Raw genomic sequence first — 26,943 nt, 5'->3', positions numbered from 1 at the left:
ACTACATTTGGTGGATTACCAGTGTCTGTCACTCCTCACAATACCTTAAATTCATCTAAAGGAGTCATCACAGAATGGGACTTAATTACAGTGTCTGAGGAGGAATTAGTCCAAGAACTTAGCCATCAAAAGGTAATCGCTGCTAAAAGAATTATGACAAAAAAAGATGGAAATCTCATTCCAACTCGTTCCATCATTTTAACTTTTAGTACTCCTGATTTGCCTTCCTCAGTAAAAGCTGGATATTTAAATTGTCGAATTCGTCCATACATCCCAAATCCTCTTCGCTGTTTCAAATGCCAAAAATATGGCCATTCACAGCAGGCATGCAGAGGTGACGCCATCTGTCCTATTTTGTGGAGCAAAAGATCATACACAGGCAGATTGTCCAGCCGCAATTCCCATTTGCCCCAACTGCAAAGGCAATCACCCCGCCTTTTCTAAATCATGTGAGATGTGGAAAACAGGTAGGACAATCCAAAAATACAAAGTAGAACATAAAGTCACATATCCTGAGGCACGCAGACAAATAATGTTGACCATGCCAAGTCCATCATATGCCTCTCGAACTCGCAGTTTTCATACAACTGCAATTCAAACAGATGTCTCAATACCGCCCAACGTCTCGCTAGCTAATTGGGTTAAAACAACCTTATCAACCACTGGAAAAGAAAATTCTAAAACAAAAACCAGCCATGCCACCAACACCCCAATTAGTATCCCAACTGATACTGTGACAGTCTCAAATGATGCAGAAAGATTGAAACCCAATAAAGACTCTAAGGAAACTGATCCACCAACCAACACTATGGAAGTGGATATACACCAAAATGATGAAGACCCTATTCTAGAACTCCATGCCAATGACACTATGGATACTGGACGTCCATTATTCCCAAAAAAAGACCGAAAAAAATGCCCTGCACATAAAAAACAGTCAGATGAATCATCTTTAGCCAAACCAAAATAATGCCTAACATCATACAGTGGAATTGTAGAGGACTAAGCAGCCATTCGGATGACATAAGAGATTTAATCTCTCAGTTTAACCCCATAGGTATATGCCTACAGGAAACATTCTTGTCACCCCAAGTTTCGCCGAAATTCTCAAATTTTATGATATATAGACGAGACAGAAGCCCAGAGTCTCCTGCCCGTGGAGGAGTAGCCATTCTTGTAAATACTAACATACCGTCCAGACCGATCCAATTAAGAACCAGCCTAGAAGCTGTGGCAGCTCGGATTGCAGTTGGTATTTCAGTTACCATTGTTTCGATTTACATTCCACCATCTCTATCACTGGCCCAATCAGAACTTGACAACCTCATCGCACAACTTCCAACTCCAATTTGTCTTTTCGGTGACTTTAATGGCCACCATCGATTGTGGGGATCAGCTACAATGGACAGAAGAGGCAAGTTGATCGAGGAATTTATATATAATAATGACCTAAATTTATTAAACTCTGGATCTCCTACCTACATCCACCTACCTACAGGATCTACTTCTCAAATTGACTTGTCAGTTTGCTCACCTTCCATCTTTCCAATCATGACATGGTCTGTATTAACTGATCCTTTTAGCAGTGACCACTTTCCGATCATTTGCTCCTTACAAACAGGAGTAACACCAAATCCTGATAAACGATCCTCTTGGAAGTTTAAAAAGGCGAACTGGGATGGCTATTCTGCTCAAATACTTCTAGACAGATCTTACGTTAAAAAAGAACCTATTGATGATGTAAATACTTACATCACCAATCAGATTCTGACTGCAGCAAATACTTACATTCCAAAATCCAAGACATATCACAATCACCGAAATCACTGGTGGAATGCAGATTGCTTCACTGCCAAACAGGAAAAAAACCGAGCTTGGAATAATTTCCGTAAGAATCCCACCACTAATAACCTCATTGCTTATAAAAGGTTTAAAGCAAAAGCAAGGCAGATTAGACGGAAAGCGAAACGAGACTCGTGGATCGCTTTTGCCTCAACAATCACAAAAGACACCGACACACGCCTCATTTGGAAAAAAATACAGGCACTAAATGGGAAATTCGTTCGTATGCCCTCTCCAATACTTCATTGGAAAGGGAAAGACCTATCTACAGCTGAAGAAGTTGCTAATGCACTTGCTGAATCATTTGCTACAATCTCTGCTTCTGCCTCCTATGGGTCCACATTTCAGAACATCAAAACTAGTGCAGAACGATATAAAATCAACTTTTTCACGAACCGTTCTTTCCCGTACAACCAACCCTTTACATTCATAGAACTTCAAGAATCGTTAAACAGATCTTCAAACAGTGCTGCAGGCCCAGATGGAGTTCATTATGTTATGCTGAAGCATTTAATTCAAGAAGATTTGAGTACCATGTTAATCTTTTATAATCGGATATTCTCCGAAAATGCCTATCCTTCCTCCTGGCGTCATTCTTTCATTATTGCTTTACCAAAACCAGGAAAAGATCATTCCTGTGTTGAAAACTATAGGCCAATATCTCTTACGAGCTGCCTGGGTAAAGTTTTCGAAAGAATGGTTCACACTAGGCTTACTTACATCCTGGAGTCACAAAATCTCCTTCAAGATCATCAGTATGGCTTTCGGAAGAATAGATCGACGCTGGACGTGCTTATCAAAGCCGAATCTCATATCCGCAATGCCTTTGTCATGAAACAACATCTTGTCATGGTCAACCTAGATCTTGAAAAGGCATTTGACACTACATGGCGTCATGGGATTATTATGGACCTTTACCACTTGGGGCTTAGGGGCCATTTGCCGAAAATAATTCAAAATTTTCTGCAATTGCGTTCTTTTCAGGTCCGATATAAAAATGTACTCTCTGCATCTCACATTCAGGAAGAAGGAGTCCCGCAGGGATCGATACTTAGTCCAACACTATTTTCAATCCGAGTTAGCAGCATAACACGAGACATCCCAAAAACTGTTGAAACTTACATGTACGCAGATGACCTTACAATTTCTTGTCGATCTCAAAGTATGAACACCATCGAACGGCAGCTCCAACTTGCTATTACCAAAATACAATCGTGGACTTCACGGAATGGCTACAAACTATCAGAAAAGAAATGCACTCTCACCCACTTTTGCAAGAAACGAACTCTCCATCCCGATCCGGAATTACAAATAAACAATATTCCAATCCCGCTTGTAAGTACCATTAAATTCCTTGGAGTGATATTAGATAGCAAGCTGAATTTTCAAGCTCACATCTCTCATTTAAGAAATACATGTCTAAAGCATCTGAATATACTGCGATCAGTCTCGGCTATGTCATGGGGCGCTGATCGGTATACACTATTGCACCTTTATAGAACTTTAATCCGGTCACGGCTAGATTATTGTTGTCCGGTGTATGACTCTGCCAGGAGCACTACTTTACAACGTCTAAATATTGTCCAGCACAGTGCTCTCAGGACTGCGTTGGGCGCTTTTAAGACTTCTCCAATCCAGAGTCTCTATATCGAAGCACACGATCCTCCATTACATCTTCGTAGGAAATCATTATTGCTCCACTATGCTGCTAAGATCCAGAGTCTTCCATCTCACCCCAGTTGGGAGTATCTTTATAATACTCGGTGGGATTTGATATATGACAGCAAGCCAAATGAAAACAGACCTGCTTCACTAAGGATTAAAGAGCTTTCTCAGAGTTGGAATATCAATTTAAGCGATATTTTTCAGAACACAACTGCTCCTGTTCCACCTTGGACATACGTTTCTTCCTCCCACGATACACATTTTTTGGAGTGGGGAAAGAATACTGTACCTTCCTTTAATATCAGGCAGTTGCACTTAGCTCACACTACTCTGAACTCCCATGCCTGTAAAGTCTATACTGACGGATCCAAAACAGCTACTGCGGTTGGTGCAGCTGCAGTTTTTCCTTCTCTAACGGTTACAGCTTCACTACCATTAGTCTGCAGCGTCTTCACAGCCGAATTATATGCCATCAAATTAGCACTCAGTAAAATTATTGAACTTTCCATCTCACCTGTCATAATTTACACTGACTCGCTCAGTGCTGTTTCTGCCATAAGGAAGAATTTTTCATCTTCTCATCCGACCTTGAAACACATTCATTCTCAGCTATTTTCCTGCAGTGTGTCTAATCAATCAATCAGTTTTTGCTGGATCCCTGGCCATTCTGGTATTCCGGGAAATGAAAGTGCGGATCTTGCAGCTAAAAATCCTCATCCAGCTGGATCAGAACATCTTCAGGTTCCTTACACTGATTATAAGCCTGTTATTCGCAAAGCAAGTTACGAAAATTGGTCACAGATCTGGAAAAGTAACACCAACAATAAACTTTACCAGATAAAGCAAGAACCAAAGCTGTGGCTCTCAGGCTTTCGACAAAACAGACGAGAGGAAGTAGTACTGGCAAGACTCAGAATTGGACACACTCATCATACTCATCTGTTCCTGCTACTGGGAGAAGATCCACCCCAGTGTTCATCCTGTGACAGTCAACTTACTGTTAGGCATTTCCTCTTCGATTGTCCCCTATATTCAACCATACGGTCAAACACTTTTCAGTCAGTCTCTAGGTTGAACCTCTCACATGATTTAACTCATATCCTGGGAAATGAAGCAAACATAAATGAACTTGTAATATTTTTAAAACGTATTGGACTATATAGGAGTATTTAATTTAACACCAACAGTGCTATATTTCGACTAAATAAACTATGAACAGACACAATTTGGCCTCAGTAGCCCTTGTGTCGTTAAGCTAAATAACAACAACAACAACAGCACTACTTGTCATACCCTCTAAGGCCTTGGAGGAGGTAGTAATATATGTATGATTGCGAATGGAAGATGTTGCAGTTAAGAGATTTAAGGGGTTAAGATGTACGGAGTTGAGAGATTTTCAGCACTGAATTATAATAAGGTGCCACATAAGCAACTGGCCGGTACGTGACATTTGAACGTCAGTGAAGGTCTCTAGATGACGATTGGTAATGATCTTCAAATGAAAGTAGGCTTCGCGAAAGGACCCGGAAAACCTTCGAAGCAGCGACGTCAACTTGCGTACTTTCGGAACACAGGTCGACGTTGTCGCAGCATACCTAGGCCTCAGTGAGACGACTGGGATATATTTCAGCACTAGTACAGTGTGCAGAAACTCTATGACACGTGTTACCACGACTATTGCCAGAAGCCGTCTAGCTTGGTCTGGGGTTCGCCGTTATTGGACTAATGGAAAGGGGTACTTTGAAGTGACTGTTTATCGCGGTACAGGGTCTTCTAATCTGAAGATTGTGCTTTGGTGCTGTGGATGCTCGGCGAAAGCTACCCGCAGGACTTATCATTCCGATAATGAAATTTGGCGGAGGCTGGCTGGGGCTGTTTTTAATTGCTTGCAGTTTGGCCTGGGACCATTGGTTATTCTGGACAAAATGATGAAGCTGAGATCTGTCTAGTCGTCCTGGACAATAATACATTACCTACGTGGTGGCAGCACATCGGGGAAGGTTATAATATATATATATATAACAGAATATTCAAAGAAAACACTTTCCCTAACAAATGGCGGCATGCTTACGTTTTGGCATTTCCGAAACCAGGAAAATACCCTAAAAATCCGCAACACTATCGACCAATTGCACTCACCAGCTGTAGTGCAAGGTCACGGAAAAAATGGTCAACGCCCGGCTATCCTGATTTCTAGCTCGAAATGACCTTATAAATCCAGTGCAGTGTGGCTTCCGTGTAGGGAGAACCACTGTCGATCTTTTGATTAAAACAGAAATAAACATTCGTGATTCCTCCATACGGAAGGAACATCTTGCCATGGTTCTCTTTGACACTGAAAAAGCCTTTGACACTGCTTAGAGATATGGTATAATGAGAAATCTATATGATCTGGGATTACGCGGATACCTACCACAATTTATCAGAAATTTCTTACACCACTGCTCACAATCAATTATCCTCAAAATTTATCCAGGAAGAAGGAGTACCACAAGGGTCAGTGCTAAGTGCCACTCTCTTTAATATAATAATGAATTCAATAACACATGAACTATCACAAACAATATCTACTACCCTGTACGCTGATGACTTCAGTATCGCCTGCCATGCGAATGACATAAAGACAGTTGCAATGTGCCATCAAAAAATAGCTAAATGATCCCAAAACAATGGCTTTCGTCTCTCGCACCAAAAAACGAACGATTGGAATGCACTTCTGCAGGAAGCGTAATCTACATCCACATCCAGAACTTTGACTAGCAAATCAAGTCACGCCAGTTGTCTCCAATGTCCTCTTTCTTGGTTTGTGATATTTGACCAAAAATTCACCTTCCTTGAACATATAAAATCGCTCCGAATTTCCTGTCTTAAAGGGCTTAACATCTTAAGAGTTTTATTTGGCACAACATGGGGAGCTGACCGTTACACACTAATACATCTGTACTACGCATTAATACGGTCACATCTGGACTACGGTTCAGTAAGCTATAGCTATGCTAGACCAAGCACCTTACGTTGGCTTGATCCTGTACACCACGTGCTCTTCGTCTTGCATTGGGGGCATAACGCACATCACCGGTTCAGAGCCTATACGCTGAAGCGCATGAAACACCCTTGCAGCTACGCAGACAAATGCTTTTATTAAATTATGCAGCAAAATTCAAAGGGCATCCAAATCACCCCACTTGGAATGGACTTTCTCCCCTAAATGGAAAAACCTTTATAGATCTTATCCATCTATAAACCCATCAACCGGTATACGTCTTTGCGCACTACAGACTGACTGTCAAACTGACCTTAGTAAGATAGAGCCTGTCATACAATCCCACCTTGGATGTATCATATACTGCTGTGTGACCTTTCATTCACAGCCTGGGGAAAACACCATGTCCCAACACAGCATTTGACTTTATGGGCAACTATAGGATTTGTTAGGCCCATACTAAGCAGTTCTGTTTGTCAATTTGGCAATTCAAATCGAAAGGAGCCTTACTTATGAAGACTAATGTTATTTCGGTTGTTGGGTTATATCTGGATTATTGGGTTATAATGTTCCCACTTTAAAGTCTGAACGAAGTTGGAAACAACTGGAGATTTTTAGAAGATTAGCATTTTTCTGGTGACAATTTCCTTGTAGATTTTTAGGCTTTTGTTACATCAGAACGCTTACCGTTATTCCTGATTAGAGGCAGAAAAGTTTTTCTTCGTATAGTATTTGTGGAACTTCACAACAAACCAACAGCATTACTGTTTTATCAAGTGGATGCATTTATAAGGAGCAACTTCTACTTACTTCACCTTTCGGAGAGAGATGCAAAGAAACAATGTTTGAAATAAAGTTCCGAAATTTTATTTCTTTCCAACGAATCAAGGTGCACGTACCATACGAAATACCGGCTTCGTATGCGATATTCAAGATTATACAGTGAACAGGGCAATAAACGGGTATTTTCATCAATCGAAACTTGAGTTCTGTTGATCAGTGTTTTGAAATCACACATTTGGGAGGTGGTCCGATGCATTTAACGCTTTAAAAGGGTTAAGTGAACTAAACTCTGAAGGATTTGCCACGTGGATTAAATTGAGAAGAGATAATTGTGAAATAGATGTCCGAAAAAGGACTGATTGGAATAAACACAAAAAGGAAACGCGAGTTGTTTACAAAATTACAAGAAACAATTATTTACCATATGTTAAAAGACCGTGGTTTAACGCTTTTTATTCTTCCTGATTTCAGATTGAATAATGATTTCCATAAGCTGTTATTACATATTATATTATTATTGGTTCACTTATGAGTATTACACTTGTATTACATCTGGAACTACTATATTTTATTCTGTCTTATTTATTCTAGAAGTTGAGGTAGGGAAAATCTGAATCTGTATTTAGATTCCATCAGAATTCTTTTAAGGCTGAAGTAGGCTGTGGTCTTCAGATATTCTCTTCAGTCTACGAGTTTGCTACTTGCGCTCAAAATACGCGTATCGATTATTCGGTGTTTAATTGTTAATTAAGAAACGATGCTTTTTCTTTCGTTCCATTCGATGGAGATTGGTTAGCAATTTTCTCATTCATGCGACTTCTAATTACACGCTACGAGAATACTCTTTCTCCAGCAATACTAATAAAGATAGGCCATGCTAAACACACGCTGGACTTGGCGCATAATGGCCTTATTCGCCCATGCACCATAAAAACCAAAACACATGCTTATTTGCATACAGAATCCTCTACCCCCATGAAATAGCCCTGAAGTATGAAAAGAAAATTTTATTTAAAGTGATATGAAATTTTCAGCTTACAATATTACATAGACTTTTCTTAAATCTATGTGAAAAGTTAATGAACTTCAAGAGATTTTAAAACAACAATATTCATCGGCAGACACTCTGGATGTGACCCCTCGACATGGACACCTGCACGCTTTCAGATTAGCATCACTGGGATTCAATCCATACCTTGGTTCATTATTGGAATCCGGCGAGTTCAGCCGTGGGCCGCAACTCGAAAAAGCTTCCAAAGGGATATCCTTGGGTGAAGGACCCAATCCTAATACACCCTTTTGCCCCTGCTTCGACAAGCTAGTAGTCCCAGATAGGTTCTGTTGGAATCAATCAGCTGGTGGTTCTTACTACTAGAGTCAATTGTATTCAAATGTCTCCTTCCCTTTGGTCAAGACTTATTGGACAAAGTCAAGACTTATTGGAAATGCGGGAAATGTGGGTATGATGCTATAAGCGAACTTGGCCTCCCATTCGCATACACAGTAGCTGCTAGTTCGCGAGTGAGCGTCTTCTCGTAGACTTCCGTGGTGAGAGAGGTACGTAAGGCATCAGAATTATTTTTTTTATTTTACTTAAGAGTAATTTAAATCCTCTTCTTCAGGAGCCTCAAAAAGGTCACACCTGTTCGAGCACTTGATTCTGATAACGCTTGTAAAAAGAGCCAGAACTAAGGATACACTGCCAGTGAGACCACTTTTCCTCATTCCAGTGGTTGTGGTGCGTTATAGCCTCAGTCGCTCTTGCACCAGTGAAGTATAAATCAAATAAAATCAAATGTGGACATGCCACTACAGTATGACCTTGAAAGAAAAAAGTTTTCCCCCTAAAAATGTCACGTACATGACGCCACATCCGGCTTTAAAACATCCTTTACCAGCCAGAGCAGCGGCTTGTGGGTGAAGTGGACAGCATCCGCTTGTAATCTACAATCAGATTCTACCTATAAGGATTTCAAACTTGTTTTTTGAGACTATGGAGGGCACCATAGGCCGAAGTGAAGCGTAATAATTTATTTAACTTATTAAAGTAACCTTTGTCCTGTTTGATATTTCAAGTATCCTGTTTTGTTATCTTTTGCTAATCTACCAATGTGATTATTGGCAGGCCGCCAATAATTCCATCCTTCCTGCCGACGGATGCAACAGCGATCAATAGGAAAACAGAAAGGTACAGCGGAAGAGAGTGAAGCGTCAAAACTAATTTAAAAACCAAATTACATGGGAAATATTGAAAAGAAACTTGCTTTAGAAAAGCGAATTTTTCAAACATAATGAAGGACCTTTATGGAGGTGGGGAGAAAAATAGTAAACATCTCGATGAAATTAATGGGTCTTCTTTGGAATAAAAATTAAGAATGTTTGGATTCAAAATGGGGGAGTTGGTGTTGTTTACAGTTTTGACAAAGTACTGATATGACAAAGCGTTTCCTCTAATATTACAAAACTAAGGAGAGGAAGACGATGAGATATGAAAAGATGCTAATAAAAACGAACCATTCATTGGGGGAGGGAGGGTAGTTGCAGAATACTGTAACTTAAGCCTTTCCGGATGTTGTAGCTGCTTTTCTAACCGACTCATACTATACACATTTATCTATAAACCGACTTTTGAGGATAAACATAAACGAATAACCTGTTTTATAAAAGCATTCGTTGAACATAAACCTATATAAAATCGCCTCGTCACGTGCAGTTCAATATAGAAGTGTGGCCACCATTAAGAGCAGTACATTCAATTCTAAAGATATCGTGCACGTCAAAATGAAGGAATATTGATTTTCTCTTCGGTTTCCTAGCCAGTATTCATTCACCTCGGCCAGCAGCGAACATCTGTGAGGTTTCAGTTGACTCGGTTAATAAGAGGACTGCGTAAACGTTATTCACAGTTCCAATGTTTTCGTCTGCCTTCCTTTCGTGAAAAACCTTTCCTCTCCTGGAAGCGCCTCAATACGCCCTAGTAACTGCTACTTGGGCACTGGTGCGTAGACGTGACAGTGCATGAGTGGCTGTAAACGACAGTTTATAGGTGGTCTCTCATGGCTTCTCTTACATGCGGGTGCGTCATTTTTTTGTGAATATCTTAACTTTTCATTGTGTCTAATTTCAAAGATGTTTGAAGCAGGAGCTAAGATTACACGAGCTGCGGAATGGGTTTGATCAGGTAATTATATTTATTAATTAAAATAGTCGGTTGTGTAGTTTGTGCAATCCTTGAAAATAATCAAATATATTTAAGCAAGTATGTACTTTTGCAAGCATTCGAAGTTCAATGCATCATTTAATATTTTTAACCACCTTTTTAATATATTGAAAGCAATTAAGTGTTAAATTTCATTATCGGATGGCAACTTCACCAGATAATGCAATTTAACGCACTGAATTAGAGTTAAAAAAAATTTCCTATTTTTAATATCACATTTTTCACAGCAGTGGTCAAACGCTGATAAAATACGAAGCTGAGTCAAGTATTAAAGATAAATTATTTCATTAAGAAATGGAGATGCGAAGCAGTTATGGTGACATCACCATGTGGAGGGATGACCAATACCAAAACACTCCAAGACTAAAATTGGGATGCAAAAGGTGCCACTTTTGTTGATTTTTCTTGGGGCAGAAGGCTATTAAAGTGGGTACTATTGCAAGTTAGCGAAGAATAAGGCTAATAATGTTGACAAACCATTGAGGTCAGCAGTCGAAATATATCTGCTTCTGCTTCTGCCAACGCAGTTTGGCAAGAAGCCTTACTTGTTTTTCTTGAATTTGATCCTGCAATAACACCTTCTTCCAGCTTGGTTTTGCTGGTTAATGAGTAACTTCGGTTGAACTCTCTGGCTGCTGGTAGATGGCTGTTCGTTGAACTCTGTCTTTCGGAGAATACCGGCGATGATCAGTACCTAGGATGTGATGCTTGTGCTCATTTGTGGACAGTGTCCCTTCATCGGTTTCTGATGTAGCCTACTTGCCAGATTGTTGTGCTGTAGCTGAGGGGATGACCATTGCACAGTACAGTTGATTTGTAATGTGAAAGTGAAATTTGTATTATAAATAATTGTATACTGTACTATATTTCTATATGTATGGCGGATTTGCCAGATTTTTTTTTGGCTAGGGGCCGCTTTACTCAATAAATGAAAAATGAAAATGCCTCAACCAAGACGATGAGAGGCCTCACACAGCCTCAAAGACAATGAATACTAAAATGCCAAATATTTCCTCAGCCCCAGTAGGACTTTTAGTGACGCACCTTCTAATTTCGATTTCTTCAAGCCATTTAAAACAGTTTTTAAGCAGTAAAAAATTTAAAATAACGACAAAGTCAAAGTCGTGCGATTCTGCTTCGGACAACCACAAAGCTTCTTCACCAAGGCATTCAGAAGTTGGCAGAGGTACTTAGAAAAAAGAGAGAGACTATCCCTAGATAGTCTAAAAAAGAGAGAGACTATCCCTAGTAATATGTATGACCACTTTGACCCTAGAGGGTCAATGTGGTCATACATATTACTCTACAAAAGTGGTTTCGCCTTGTTAATCGATTCTGTTAAATCGAAATGCAACCTGGTCTCGGAAACAGTTTCATTGATGATTAGCGTATGCATTTCACTGGTTTCCTAGTCCGTGAATTAAAGATTTCAATAAAATATGGAATAAATTTTAAAACGGATTTAATTTAGTATCCACAGTATAGTGGTAGGCACTGAATAGTGAAGGTTGTCACGTCTTTCACAATCGTTGGAACTACTAAGAAACGTGTTTCTCAAGGCTACAATAGTCGCTAAAATTGCTTTGTACGTGTTTAGATCGATTTGTAATGGAGTTACTCATTCGCCCGATTCATTCTGCAGTTAAACAGATTGTGTGTCACAATTACTGGATTTGGACGATGACTAAGATATTATTTTCCTGGATGTATTTCATGCTCTCTCGGTAAGGAATAAATGCAGCTGCTTGTTTTTTATGCACCGATCTAGTTGAACGTTATTAAATGACATCCTTAAGGTACATTGTTTAATGTTGAATACTAAATTGCCAATTCAAGTTTTTCATATTTGAAATCTGCTACATTTTATACAGGAAATATTCCCTAATTTTAATTCTTTGTTTTGCATAAAACACTACTCTGTATTCTGATTTTATGTTTAAAGAGTTCTCTGATCGTGGTGAAACAGAATTCAAAGGAGAAATGCACTATGTTCATCTATAATGCGGTGGAACCACGTTAAACAAATAGCATTATATGTACTTTCTTAGGGTAGAATACAGTATTATTCCTTTGGTCTGCTATGTATACTGTAAATTGTGGGTCACATGAATACTTTTATGTTCAGGTTTACTGAATATGATTACTGATATTTTGATTTAACATTAATAAAACAAACAAACAACTAATAATAGAGTAAACATAAGGTTGTGGATCAGATTCTTGATGTCACTGTTGCTTATTTGATGATACCAAACATGAATACCAAACATCAGTATTCAAAGAGAAAACATCAATCACCCAATTGAAAAATTCGGTTGGTTGGTTTTAATGGATGTTTATCCGCACAAGGGAAACTAAGGCCAAATTATGCCTGTCTCAGTAATTCTGCAATTGAATTTTTTTTTCATATGTCATATAAGTTCATATAAATGAGTTTCTTTTAAAAAAATTAAATACGTCCGACAGATTTGTGTCAACGCTGAGAATATGGATCATCTCTAATGGATTGTTTTGGGTTAAAGCTGATTTAAAATTTGTCAAACGAGCAGCCTGATTTTGGGGACTTTCGAGGACGATATGTTTATCGTCCTCGAAAGTAGGGAGGGACAATGACGGCAGTGAGGAGGTTCATTACCTGTCAACAAGTGGAGGTGGGTGAGATGGGAATGCCCAATACGTGTCCTTGCAAGGACAACCTCTTCTCGTCTGCTTAATCGTGAACTAGATTTCCAGTATTGTGGCTTTTTCTTTATTTGGAAGAGTTTATTATGAGTTTGTTGCTACCATACTGATGCCCATTGGTCAATACATAACTGTTTGACCATGTGTTTGCAGTCCATATAAGGAATCGAGGCAAAAGAAGACACGGGGTTGACTGGATGTTTTGCTGCTTGATCTGCTTTCTCGTTTCCCTGGATTCCAGCATGCCCAGGAATCCAGCAGAACCTTACCTTTGTGTTATGTTCTGTGAGATTAATTAACTGTGCTCTGATTTCTTTCAAAATAGGATGAGAGTTCTGACTTTTATGTAAAGAAGTCACTGCACTCAAGGAATCGGTATAGATTATTATCTCCTCATTAGACCTGTTGTTGACCTGTTCGATACCCATTTTTATTGCATGGAGTTCAGCGGTGTAAATACTGGAACTTGGGAAAAGTTTTTCAGAGATAGCACAAGTGGGAATAAGTGAATAGGCACATTATAACCTTAGCAGCTTATGTGCTACTAAGCCTCCAGAACAACAACAACAACAAGTGGGAAGAACTACTGCAGCCCTACATCTGTATCAGATTTGGATCCATCAGTATATATTTGCAGACAGTGTGTGTTTGCTGATGCATGAGTTGAATGTTGCTGCTGTATATTTTGATTGTTCAACGTATGTTTTCCCCACTTCCGAAAAAAATCATCACAAAGGTTTGAAAGTGGACCATGGAGACTCCATTTCTCCGGTGTCTGGGTGGATATTGTCTAGTGGGACACTTCAATTCTCAACATCTTTCAATCTGATTCCAGAAGTTTTATTTCTGTAGAAATTTTGGAAAGACGGAGTAAACATGTAAGGCCAGATGGGATGTGAGGGCATACTCCGAAGTTTGGTTGCGTACATAAGCAGCAGCATCTGTCTGGCGCCTCCGTAGCCAGGTGGGCCCCGGTCTAATCAAGAAGCACACGCTTCTTGATTAGACCGGGGTTCGAGCCCGTGACCACCAAATACGAAGGATGCGGAAAGGTCATGGAATGACCACCGCATATCCTCGGAGCAATATGGCCTTAGTTGCTAATGCTCCTAAAAACCAAATAACAACAACAGCATCTGTCTCCAAAATGATAATGGAGGTTCACGTGCATCAATATAAAGACTCTGGACTGGCGACGTTCGGAAGGCACTTAGAGCTGTTCTAAGTGCATTGTGTTGAATGGCATTTAGGGACTGTAATGCTGATTTTCTATCCGAGTCATATACGGGTGCACCATAGTCTACTCTGGACCGGATTATAGTTTTATAAGGGAGTGTCGGTCAGCTCTCCATGACATCGCAGAAAGCACTCTAAGGAGAAAAACTCGGAGAAGAGATCATAAGGTGGACTGTTGCTCTGGTTTTTACGCAGAAATTCTATTAAATGCCTTTGAAATTTCGAGTGTAACAGCTTGAGTTGTCTTAACGTTTTCAACAGAGGAACGATATTTTACAAAACAAACAGATTGTTAATCTAATGCAAGGTTTCGAGATACACTTGGCATTTAATGGACTTTTGCATTAATTTCGGTATAGGTTAAGGACAATAGGGCATGAATCGAAGGCAGATGAACAATTCATCAGGAAGTGACGAGCAATCATCGTTTCCTACTGACGATTGCTCAGAATATAGTGTATAGTGTATAGTGTATAGTGTTTTTAGGGTCTAACGGCACCAGGGGTTTCCCCCATCTCCGCGTAATATACATTGTGGTGTGATACAGAACACTGTAGAGGCCAGAGGTTTAAAAGTGTATGGATATTGTAGTGTGTAATGTTTTGTACCGTTGTTCATCTGGTCTTTTAGCCGTTGGGTCTCAAATGAGACCCACCGTTGCCCACACTATACCTCGTGGAGGCAGACCAGGTACACCAGTATTTTAGAAATTTACTATTTACTCTGGCAGGTCCTGCCACCTAATTTCCTGAGATTTCAGTGGCTAGGACCTAAAAAAAAAAAAAAAAAAAAAAAAAAAAAGTGGAGGGGGGAGGAGAAACGCTAGAAATTGGGTCAGACCGAAAGAGATATAAGTTATACGGGTTATAGTTTATTTTTTATTATTATTATTATTATTATTATTATTTTTTTTTTTTTTTTTAAATTTTTGTGTGGGGCTTGTGTAGTTTTGGCAAGGGTCAAACGCTAGTCGCAAGATAGCTAGAGAGGGAAGGGAGACTGAAGACTGGGGGGTGAAAGACAGAAATATGGAGTCAATAGTGAAGATAACCCCAAAAGTCGGTGGGGCAGGCCCATGCCTCACCAGGTGAAGATAGGGGATGGCAGGGGGGAGGGTACAGAGTAACCATCCCCTGCCAAGGGAAGGGAAAGAAAGTGAACCGAGTGAGGGTACCCGGTTCAGATCGCCTAATGATGTTTCGGCAGCAAACTGCATAATGTTGCCCAGAATATGGGAAATCCGAGAAATCGTCATTATACGAGGGAAAACCAGTTATGGCATCAAGTATAAAAAAAGCACTAGTTAAATCTGGCGCGCAGATATAAATAACGAGCGAATTTCTTGTACACCAAATAAAATACACCAAAATTTTAATCTCTTTCTGTGGAAAATCCAAAATAGGTACTTATGATAAGCGGAAATTTATCATAATCACCAAATGTTCGAGCTTAAAAAGCGCAAGATATTTGTTGATCAGTTTTGCCTTTAGATGGAGAAATAACAGGTGAAGGTAAGATGGAAGAAAGTTGCAGTTAATCACTTTTACAAGGATATAACACCAACTGAAAAGGTGTTTAATAATTCAAGACATCAAATTCAAGCAATAAAAGAATATGAAATTATAATATTTAAAAAAAATTATGGTTGGAAATATTTTTAGCAACAACAGCAAAGTTTATCTGGAGAGTTTTTTAATGTCATCTTTCTCCCCTCTTCAGTGGGAATGCCAGAATCTTTACTGCAAGGTTTATTATTAATCTATTTAAAAATAATTTCATGAATGTTACCGGCAGAACTATTCGATGTTTATATACTGTGTTTATGAAGGGTATCAAATTTCCCTGTTCGTGAGAGAATGCACAGGTGGTTAACAACGATATCAGCAAGGTACTATCTTTATGTATTTGATAATGAAATGGGTGGAAGAATTAATAATATAAGACAAATGAGGGATAGTGAGAATCGATTTTATACCGAGCAGGTGTTATTGTGAGATTAACTTAGTTATTTCTGTTTTCAGCTCGGCAGGTACTGCAACTATGGCTCCCAATTTCCTGATTTGTGCTGTGCTGCTTTTAACGAGTGAATACGCCTTCTCTCTTCCACGCTTCAGAAGAAATGCAGGTAATTATTTGTTGAACACCTTTCTTAAGTTTTAGCTAAATGAAAGTTGTTAGCTTTGAGAAAAGTGTTCTGCATCCTGGCACGGACCATCTGTTCTTCCAAAATTTAACCTAAAGCCTTTACAAAGTTTTCGAATATCTAATGTTTTTTCCCACCCTAGGGTTTTAAACAGTAGCCTAGTCTCAAATATTGGGAGAATACTATATTCAAAACATTTTCCCGTAACGTCATTGCGTGATTTGTTGTTGTTTCCAGTTAAATTTTTTTTTTTTGGATTAGAAATCTTGTGAAATTCAACATTTCCTCCAGACACACCTGGCCTGGTATTTGTCTACTGCAAAGTTTCGTTATATTTAGTTAATAAAAACTAATATTTGTTCTGACTAGATAATTTATTTTTTTCAGCTCAATCCATTAAGACTTCATGTTTAAAATTTGCTAATAAGTATTCATCCTTGCCCTGCTGATGCACTTTTCCGCGAGTTCCGTAGTCGTTGGTAGGCACCAGGACTCAGCTTTTTTTTTTATCTCTTTCTTGGACTATTTCTTATTTTCTTCTTCCTTTGCTAACTTTTTATTTTCCGAATACTGTTCCAGACTGGCACTTGAACGCTGTCAGTTTGCAATAAGGTATAAAATTCTCTTGTTAGTAATAAAGGCAAAAAGTATGACCCGTGAACATTGGTCGAATCAAACCTACAAGTAACCACTGGAGCCAGTGAAGCCTGTTGAAGGAAACTGTTGAAGTTGACTATAAATATATTTTTAACTTCAACAGTTTTATAAATAAAATAAATCGCTTGCTTCTAGAAAGTAAACTAACACGGGAAAATGATTAACCACGAAACGGATGTTGCATGTAAAAAAAACCATGAACAGACACAATTTGGCTTCGCAGCCCTTGTGTCGTTAAGCCTAATATTAATAACAACCACCACTAAACGGAAATTTGTTTTATGAAATGTTTTGACACATCATGAAGTTGCACAAGGTGGCGCACGTCGAGTATTGTTCAAGCGTGATTCGTTACTTTTTCACATCTGCTAAGCTTAATTTAGATTTTTCAAATTTTTTTTTCCCAAATAAGACTGGGTTGTTATATATGCATACTTTAGAAATTTTGTTTCTCCTGCAATTTATCAAATTTCACCGAAATTTCATAAACTAGTGGACCGACTTTCGACACTAGATGTCGCAAGTAGGCATCAGTATATAGTGCTAATATGGTGACAGTAAAATCAGCTTATAGCGTAAGTTTTAAAAATTCAAACAATTAAAAGCTTGAGGGAAATATTTTTGGAATGGTTCTGCAGCCAAATATACTATAATAACAATCAAATTTAATGTCTAAGGATTATTTGAATTGACCCACAATGTTAAAGCATAAACGATACAACTATTACGAACATAAGGAGTATTTACAATCAAATCGAATTGTGGGAACAGCTAGAGAACAGGAATGGTTGCGATGAACTGTGCAATTAAACAAGGAACTGCAGAACAGTAAATACTATCTGTGCGCAAGTTACAGTTTTAAATTAGTCAGGTTATCCTGAAATTAGTTAAATAAAAGGTGAAAAGTGTAATTGAAAATATGAATTCCTACTTTGGTTATTCGCTTAACATCCGTTTGCTAGGTTAATGGAGTACAATAGGAAATGAATGTCACATTGAGTGGTATAATGGTGAAAAGTAGGTCATCCGTTATTTAATTTATGTTATTTGTAAAACAGTGGCGATATATAAGAGTAATTTTGGTGGAATTCGATTACAAAATTAATTTTTTTCAATTTCAATAAAATCCCCAATCAGACGTTTCCTCTTCATTCCATAAGTTTTTGAAAAATATTTTCAGCTTCCAAATAGTATTAATAAATGAGAATAACGCATTCTGACAACATCGCCAATTAATGAATGAATTTGTTATTCAAAGAATACGTAAACATGTTAAATCACTGCAATTTCGTTTGTATGGAATTTATGGATGAAGAATGGGTACAAATCAATGAAATGAAAGGTAAAATTACTGTACTTGATAGAGGGATTCTACGCGATTGTTCATTATTATTAATGAAGTGATAGGTGCTCCATTGTGATATCACGTGGTATATTAATTTATTATCGAAATGATATACTTTTATGGGAATTGAACCATGTCCAACCGGACCAAGAGGCTCCACATCAGGTCATGTAACGTGATCCGGGTGTGGAGCTCTTCTAATTTAGAGAGTAAGTCAATGAATTTTTCAAGAACTATCTTTATTAATTGAAGATGAACTAAATTACAAGCAAAAGTGTAATAATTAAACGTTAATTGCACATGTAAAGGAGTATAATATAATTAGAATACATTTTATTGTAAATAATCAAATATCATTTGATTATAGTACCATCTGCAGTACCACTGCTCAACAGACAACGTTCCATCCCCCCACAATAGGCCGGAAGAAGGAAAAGAAGTGTTTGGCATTCATTAAGGTGGTTCAATTCCCTTAAAAATTGTATCGTTTCCATAATAAATTACTTAATCTATCACATGATATAATAGTTTAGCATCTATCAGTTCATTAACATAAGGATAAAATTATTTTTAAAATCGTTTGTTCAAGCATTATGTATAATTTTTGAATGAAAATATAATGGAGGTTATCGATCATTGCCATTTTAAACAATGTTTATACTCTGTGTAGGACAGTATTTAACTTCCTATTAAAAACATGAAAAACGGACAAACAAATCAATAGCATTTCATGTTCCAAACGAAGCACTTTAAATGATTAAAATCTCCAATAAGAATTATGTATGATCGTGAGATGATAATTTGCTACTTTTTAAACATAAGTGCAGTTTTATCAAATGTTTTACTGTCTCATAACCTGCTTAGAAGGGGGACAAGTGGGTGAGGGGTATGGCGGCACCTGGAACTTGAGTTCAACTCTGCCTGGGCAGAATGGAGGGGGGAAATGCTATTTAAAATGAATTCGTACAGAGGAATTTATACAAATAATTAGCCAAATGTCCTCGTCGGTAGCACAGTGGTTGAAACCACAGTCCTCCCACATTAGATATAAAAGTGTCTGGGTTGAATACAGTCTAATGAAGCGATAAATGAGCTTTTTCATAAAATGGCTCAGTTATTTGGTCTTAGCAAAGGCTCACTTTATTTTTGTTTTTTACTAAATACTGGAGATTTTCGCCCAGAAAACCGACCAAAGCAACACGATGCTTGTTCGCATCATGTAGTACTACAAAATATAGCAGTATTATTTTTGTTGACGCTATCTTGTAAACATGTGTGACTGCATGTAATCATCCCGGGTTATACACAGAAAAGTCATTCATCAATTAATTGCTAAGGTTTGAGATTACGAGAAACATTAAGATTATAACTGCCTTTTCTGTCGTTGTTAAAGGAGCCCCCCGAATGAAAATTGTCAAGCTTTATCAAAGGTGAATGGAATCATTGAATCGAAATCACGAAAGTGGAATACATATCTGAAAGTTTTGAATTCAGGTTGTTGAGGATGTTTTCTTTCAGCTTAGTTTAAAAATGACTAAATGAAAGTTACCGAAGAGCCAGAAGGAAAAAAAAAAAAAACAAACCCATAAAACAACGAACAAATTTAATTTTTTTTAAGTATGTATATTTCTACTTTGCGTGAGGGACGTATTTAACCGAACAAAGTGGAGGGGTATTGCATACATATTCGGTTTTCAGTTCTTATGAACTTCGCAATCAAACTATAGAAACCGCATTGCCTTTATTATTTTTTAAAGTTATTTTCTTTTTGTATTTTCTTTCCGAGTCTACAGAAGCAGGTACAATTCATACGCAACTTCGGTGACCAAATTCTTTTGTCCTACCATTGTTTAGATACTGGTTTATTAATATTCCACTCTTTTTGTTTTTATCATATTAACATACCGTATTTTGGTTAACGAAGTTTGAACAAAAACCACGATCCAAATCAATCAAGTGATTATGTTTGGTGGTGTTTGTGTTATTTGGAGGGAAGTGCACTTATTTTTATATTATTTAATAAAGTCGTAATGGTTTCTTGATTTGGCAATTTCAGTTCCTAATATTACAGGCCTGCATGGGGGTAATCCAACGCAGAAGTCGAAATTAAATAAATTTTGGATGCATTATTGTGCTAGGTATACTACCACGGGGCACATTTTACTCCCTGACACAATTAAAAAAAAAAAAAAAAACAATAGGCAGAACCGTGGATAGCAGTTGGACTTTGCGGTAGGTAATTGGCGTCGATCTTTCGAGGGGTCAGATTACTCCCCGTGACCAAACGCAGATATTTATTTAATCATTGTAATTACTCTTTATTTAAATTTGGTTCCTCAACGAAATTATTTCTACTGCATGCGAAAATTTCCCTGGACATCTTTAAATAAATTAATAACAACAAAAAAATAGTATTATCATTAAAGGTTAACTGAGCTGATCTTAAAGGAGACTTTCAGAGATGCAACATTGCTAGAGCGAACTGTCACTTCATAAAACCTTATGAAGATTGGTTGCGTGTCTCATTACTTCAGCCTTGTTATAGTGAAAAACTGGAGAAAAGAATTTTAAAAAGTAAAAAAAAATAATAATAAATAAACAAGCACTGAAATCTTGTATTTCCAAATATATTTAACAGAGACTTAAATTGCTGCAATATCATTTAAATTTTCAGAAGCACAGGAATCGTAATTACCTTATTCATAGACTTTCATATTTTTAGGACTTATTTCCGCTTTTATTTAATCTAAATGTCAGCATTCTTCGCTAATAACACAAACATTCACCAATACTGATATGCACAATCTCCTGTACAACAAATTAGACTGATTTTCACGCGCGCCATCTATCCAAACATTACACATTGTTAAAAAAAAAGCAGTGCATGTTAAGGCAGCCAAAATAATTTTAATTTCCCCCAAAATACGCCAATTAAGGTAATTGAAGTTTACTTTTAAGGTTTATTTGTTAAAATGCTTGGAATTTAATTTTAATATATTTATCTTCATTTAGGAAGACCCAAAGTTTTCCTGACTGTGTCTTCTCTGGCATCCAGATCTAATGGCAATGCAGTAGAAAGACAGTTAGAGCTGAATTGGTTTAATGCTCCCACGGGAATGAACGAGGACGAGAAGTCATGGGTAGGTCTCTTCACCCACGATCCAGAAGGAGATATTTCTGATCCTCGCGTCCTTGTTAAAACCAGCGAACATTCTAATGGATACTTTAGAACATCATTTCAGTATCATCGGCCATCTTTTCCACTTGGAAATCTATCAGATTCCTGTTTGGGTTACTGGGTTGCTTATGTCCATGACCATCAACTTCTTTCAAGTTCATGTATAAGAGCAAGGCCCAATTGGATGCATGAATTACGTGATGTTATTGGAAGAATGAGTTTAACGGAGCTGATGATTCCTGGAACACACAATTCTGGGAGTTATGATCATTATGACCCACAAAAAGACCATGTCTTCACACGCTATCAAATGACTCAAGATGAAGACATTTGGAACCAGCTTGTTTATGGGATTCGATTCTTAGACATTCGAGTTGCATATCAGAGGGTGCCCAACAGCAGCGAGAGATTTTGGATAACACACGGTTATTTTAGAACTGAATTGCCAGTGAGAGCCGTTCTCAATCAAGTGAAGCAGTTTTTGATGTCCACTTCAGAGATTGTTATTTTGGATTTTCATCGATTTGAAACAGGATTTAGTGGGTCAAACGCAGAAGAACGACATCGACAACTTATTGGCATTATTGAAGGAGAACTGCAAGAATTCTTGGTCCCCTCATCCGTGGGCTATAGCGCATCTCTCAATGAACTTTGGGAAAGTGGAAAACGGTTATATGTTGGCTATGACAACGACGAACGGCGTCAGAGTCCATTACTGAATCGAGGCGTCAGGCATTTATGGGCGAATGTAGACAAATTGAATGAACTGGAGGAGTTTTTTGCTAGTAGAGTGTGTCTACGGAGAGCAAAATACCTGTGGTCTGTTATGGCTCAGCTAACTCCAAAAGCTTCTGGTGTTATATTTAACAGATATGGTGGACTTCGTACAATGGCGCAAAATGTGAATTCTAATATAACTCAGTGGTTTAGAGACAGGTGGTCCCAATGTGTGAATATTGTTTCAACGGACTATTTCCTAGGAAATAATATCATTAGTATTGCTATCGAAACTAGCATCAAAAGAGCTAGTTGAACATGTCACCGTGAGTACTGCTCACACCAGCAAGTTCAATTTATGTACATTAATTTTTAATGTAAATAAACTTTTACTGTTTGAATGAATCCTTATTATAGGCGATAAAATATAACTGTTTCTTCAGGCATCTCTTCTCTTAGTATTTCTTACAGGAGTTAAACCTAACAAAAACAATTCTGGTCGATGTTACGCAGTCCTAACATTCACTTTGAAATAATAGTAGTTCATTATTATGTATGTGAAATCACACAAGTTAATGTAAATTAATTCACATTAACTTTAGAATTCTCCCCTTTTCACTCGTCTGGGTGGGCTTTAGTTTAAATGTCATATATTTTCAGACTCTTATAAGAAATAATTGGAGTCATAGACGACATGAGGGGTCTAGGTGCAAAACTTGAAAAGTCCATTTCTTTTGTAATGGTTCAATGTAGAGGACTTTGACGAATTTTGTACCTCAACTAGTGATGGACTGGGGATTTTGCATCTAAACTGAAATTGGACATTCAATTCACAGAAAGACATTACATTCTTTTGTAATGGTTCAATGTAGAGGACTTTGACGAATTTTGTACCTCAACTAGTGATGGACTGGGGATTTTGCATCTAAACTGAAATTGGACATTCAATTCACAGAAAGACAGATTTGCCATTCTGGGCATTGAAACATCACTCGATCGCAAAAACTGCCTTCTACCAGAGTTTGGAGAAGAGATAAAGTTCAATGTAGAAGTGAAAGAAAATTACGACGTTTCCACCTCAAAATCCTCCAAAGCATGCACCCATTATAGTTGAGGACTGACGACTCCTATGTGTGAGTACTGTGATACTATTTTAGCTGTTAAACTAATGTCCACGTTTTGGACATGAACGACGTTTATCTTTTATCGCTTTTAACCCTCTGACTGAGGTTCAGAGCCTGTACATCGAAGCTCATGAACCTCCCTTACATCTGCGCAGAAAATCATTACTTCTGATGTATGTCGCAAAAATCCGTAGTCTGCCCTCTCATCCTTGTTGGAGATGTCTCTACAATACTGAATGCGAGTCATTTTATATCAGTAAACCTAATGAAAACCGACCTGCTCCACTTAGATTTAAGAAACTGGCTGAATCATGGAACATAGACATCAGCAATATATTTCGGCTCCGGGTGCCAAGCGTATTTCGAGGCCAAGCGATATTCTTGTGATAAATAGAGAGCTCTTGTAAAGTGACTGAAGTTATTTCCTTTTAAGTTCCCACATTTCTATCAACAGCTTTTCTTTAAAACTAGTTCTATACTTGAAAACCACTAGTTAGAACACAGAAAGGAAACACACCTTTCTTTTTCCTATATTTCTTGTTCTATTGATCAACTAACACTTCAACCGCTTGGCCTCCGAGCGGCACTGCTCCTGCCTCCCCGTGGCGGGGCCGGTAATCTGGGGGAAAAGTTATCCCCCAGGGCTAAAAGGAGCAACGATGGATAAAAATGAATATCCACCTCTTGAGCCTTCAAACTCAAGGCTAGATAAACCAAACAATGAAGACCTGAACCAACCAAAAAGGCTCCGAAGAGAAGTGCAGTGCAATGAAATGCCAAACTTTCTGGTGATACACTCTCTCTCCAACCAACCTGTCGGAAAATTATCACCATTTGTCATCCAAAGATTTCTGGAGACAATTGCTGGAACACCAAAAATGGTTAAACGACTGCAATCTGGAGACCTATTAATTGAAACAGCCAACTCCAAACATTCTGAGTGGCTGCTCAAAACAACGACATTCGGTGGCCTGCCAGTATCCATTACTCCACACAACACCTTAAATTCCTCGAAAGGCGTTATAACTGAATGGGACCTACTTACAATATCAGAAGAGGAATTAGTTCAAGAACTGAGTAATCAAAAAGTAACCAACGCCAAACGCATAATGACTAAAAAAGATGGAAATCTCGTCCCAACTAGGTCAATCATTTTAACCTTTAGTACCCCAGATTTGCCATCCTCAGTAAAAGCTGGCTATTTAAACTGCCGAATTCGGGCTTATATTCCTAATCCCATTCGTTGTTTTAAATGTCAAAAATATGGACATTCCCAACAAGCATGCAGAGGAGAAGCTATTTGTCCTATATGTGATTCCAAGGAACATACACAAGCAGACTGTTCAGCATCAAGTCCCATTTGCCCCAACTGCAAAGAAAGTCACCCAGCATTTTCAAAATCCTGTGAAATGTGGAAAACAGGAAAAAAAAATTCAAAAATATAAAACTGAACACAAAGTCACGTACCCTGAGGCACGTAGACAGGTTATGTTGACCATGCCCAGTCGTTCATATGCATCTCACACTCGAAGCGTTATTACAACAGCAGTACAAACAGATGTATCAATACCCCCCAGCACATCTATGGCTAATTGGGTTAAAAATACATTATCAAATTCAGGAAAAGACACACAAACTAAAACCAGTGAATCGACCAACACTCCAATCAGCATCCCAACTGATACTCGGACACTCTCGCATGATAAAGAAAAATTAAAAACTACCAAAGAAAACAAGAAACCTGAATCATCCACCAATAGTATGGAAGTCGACGTACACTCAGATCTTGAAGAACCCATACTAGAACTCCATGCAAATGACACTATGGATACTGGGCGCCCCAGCTTCCCAAAAAAAGACCGGAAAAAGTGCTCAAACAAAAAACAGTCTGATGAATCATCCTCAACTAAACCTAAATGAACCACAGTATCTTACAATGGAATTGCAGAGGTTTTCGTTGCAACACTGACGATATTAAATACCTAATTAACCGATTTTCTCCAGCTGCCTTCTGTCTACAGGAAACTTACCTGACCTCACAAATTTCTCCTTCGATAAAGAACTATTGCCTTTATCGAAGAGATCGAAATACCGCTAATGCTGCCCATGGTGGTGTAGCAATCCTAGTAAACTCGAAGATCCCAACTAGACATATCACACTCCAAACTGAAATTGAAGCTGTTGCTGTTCGCATAACTCTCCATAATGCAATAACACTTGTCTCAATCTACCTACCACCAAACCGTATTTACTCTTTAAAAGATCTTGAAGACCTCTTTATACAGATACCTCCACCTCTCTGTATATTAGGGGACTTTAACGGGCACCACCCATTATGGGGCTCTCCTAAATTGGATAGACGGGGCCGATTAATTGAAAGCTTTTTAGAGGCACTAAATTTCAGTATACTCAATACTGGTGCACCGACACACGTACAGCTCCCAGCAGGACACACTTCAGCAATAGATCTCTCGATTTGTTCACCAATACTAGTCCCAACCATAGAGTGGTATGTAATAAATGATCCCATGGGCAGTGACCACTTCCCAATAGTATGCAACTTTCTGAAAGCAAAGACACCATCAATTCCGCCCTGCAGAAAGTGGAAATTTGTCCGAGCAGACTGGGCAAAATTTCAATCATCAATCGATCTTGATGAAGAAAAAATCCGCCTCCAACATATTGATGAAGTGACAGAATACATCACGTCGCATCTTCTAAATGTGGCTAAGAACACAATACCACTATCAAATCCTCCGGGCCGAAAGCATCATAATTACTGGTGGAATGACAAATGCACCACAGCAAAGAGAGAAAAAAATAAAGCCTGGAATTTGTTTCGGCAATGTCCGAGCACAGTGAATCTCATTAATTACAAGAAATTAAGGGCAAAAGCACGCTTCATACAAAAGCAAGCAAAGAAAGAATCCTGGATCCGTTTTGCCTCAAGTTTTCACAGAAATACTGATCCCAAAATAATATGGAAAAAAATTAGACAGCTGTCTGGTAAGTTTCCTACCATACCTTCTCCAATTCTCTCTTGGAATGGGAAAGATCTCTCTAATCCAGTAGATATAGCTAATGCTTTGGGCAATACTTTTGCCGAAATCTCAGCAGCAACAGCCTATCCTACCTCATTCCAAAGAATTAAAAACACTGAAGAAAAACATGGTATTCACTTCAAAACTCCCCGTCTTCTCCCATATAACAAACCTCTGCAATATTCTGAACTTTTACATGTCATTAAAACCGCCCGAAATGGTGCTGCCGGGCCAGATGGGATTTATTATATCATGCTACAACATCTTGATCACAAAGCTTTGCGCTGCCTCCTGGTCTTTTACAATCGCATTTTTTTAGAAAATGTT

General features: G+C 38.3%; 1 protein-coding gene across 4 annotated transcripts in view; it reads left to right on the top strand.

Annotated features, from left to right (window-relative positions):
• Positions 1-22,791, top strand: part of LOC150091016 (PI-PLC X domain-containing protein 3-like) — a 32,605-nt gene extending 9,814 nt beyond the window's left edge. The window contains exons 1-3 of one of the 4 annotated variants that reach the window (XM_090381177.1): positions 10,128-10,454; positions 16,433-16,536; positions 21,569-22,791. In XM_090381177.1, coding sequence (XP_090237303.1) covers positions 10,441-10,454; positions 16,433-16,536; positions 21,569-22,767 — 1,317 coding nt within the window. In that variant the 5' untranslated portion in view covers positions 10,128-10,440 and the 3' untranslated portion in view covers positions 22,768-22,791. Of the gene's footprint in view, positions 1-10,127; positions 10,455-12,093; positions 12,218-16,241; positions 16,300-16,432; positions 16,537-21,568 lie in introns of those variants that run through there. The other 3 variants (XM_090381160.1, XM_090381168.1, XM_090381186.1) reach the window with 3 other exon arrangements.
• Positions 22,792-26,943: the final 4,152 nt, after the last annotated feature.

Source organism: Mastigoproctus giganteus, chromosome 1 (genome assembly GCF_048544385.1).
Source record: "Mastigoproctus giganteus isolate SK-2022 chromosome 1, ASM4854438v1, whole genome shotgun sequence".
NCBI lineage: Eukaryota > Metazoa > Arthropoda > Arachnida > Uropygi > Thelyphonidae > Mastigoproctus > Mastigoproctus giganteus.
This window is presented reverse-complemented; position numbering and strand designations above follow the sequence as displayed.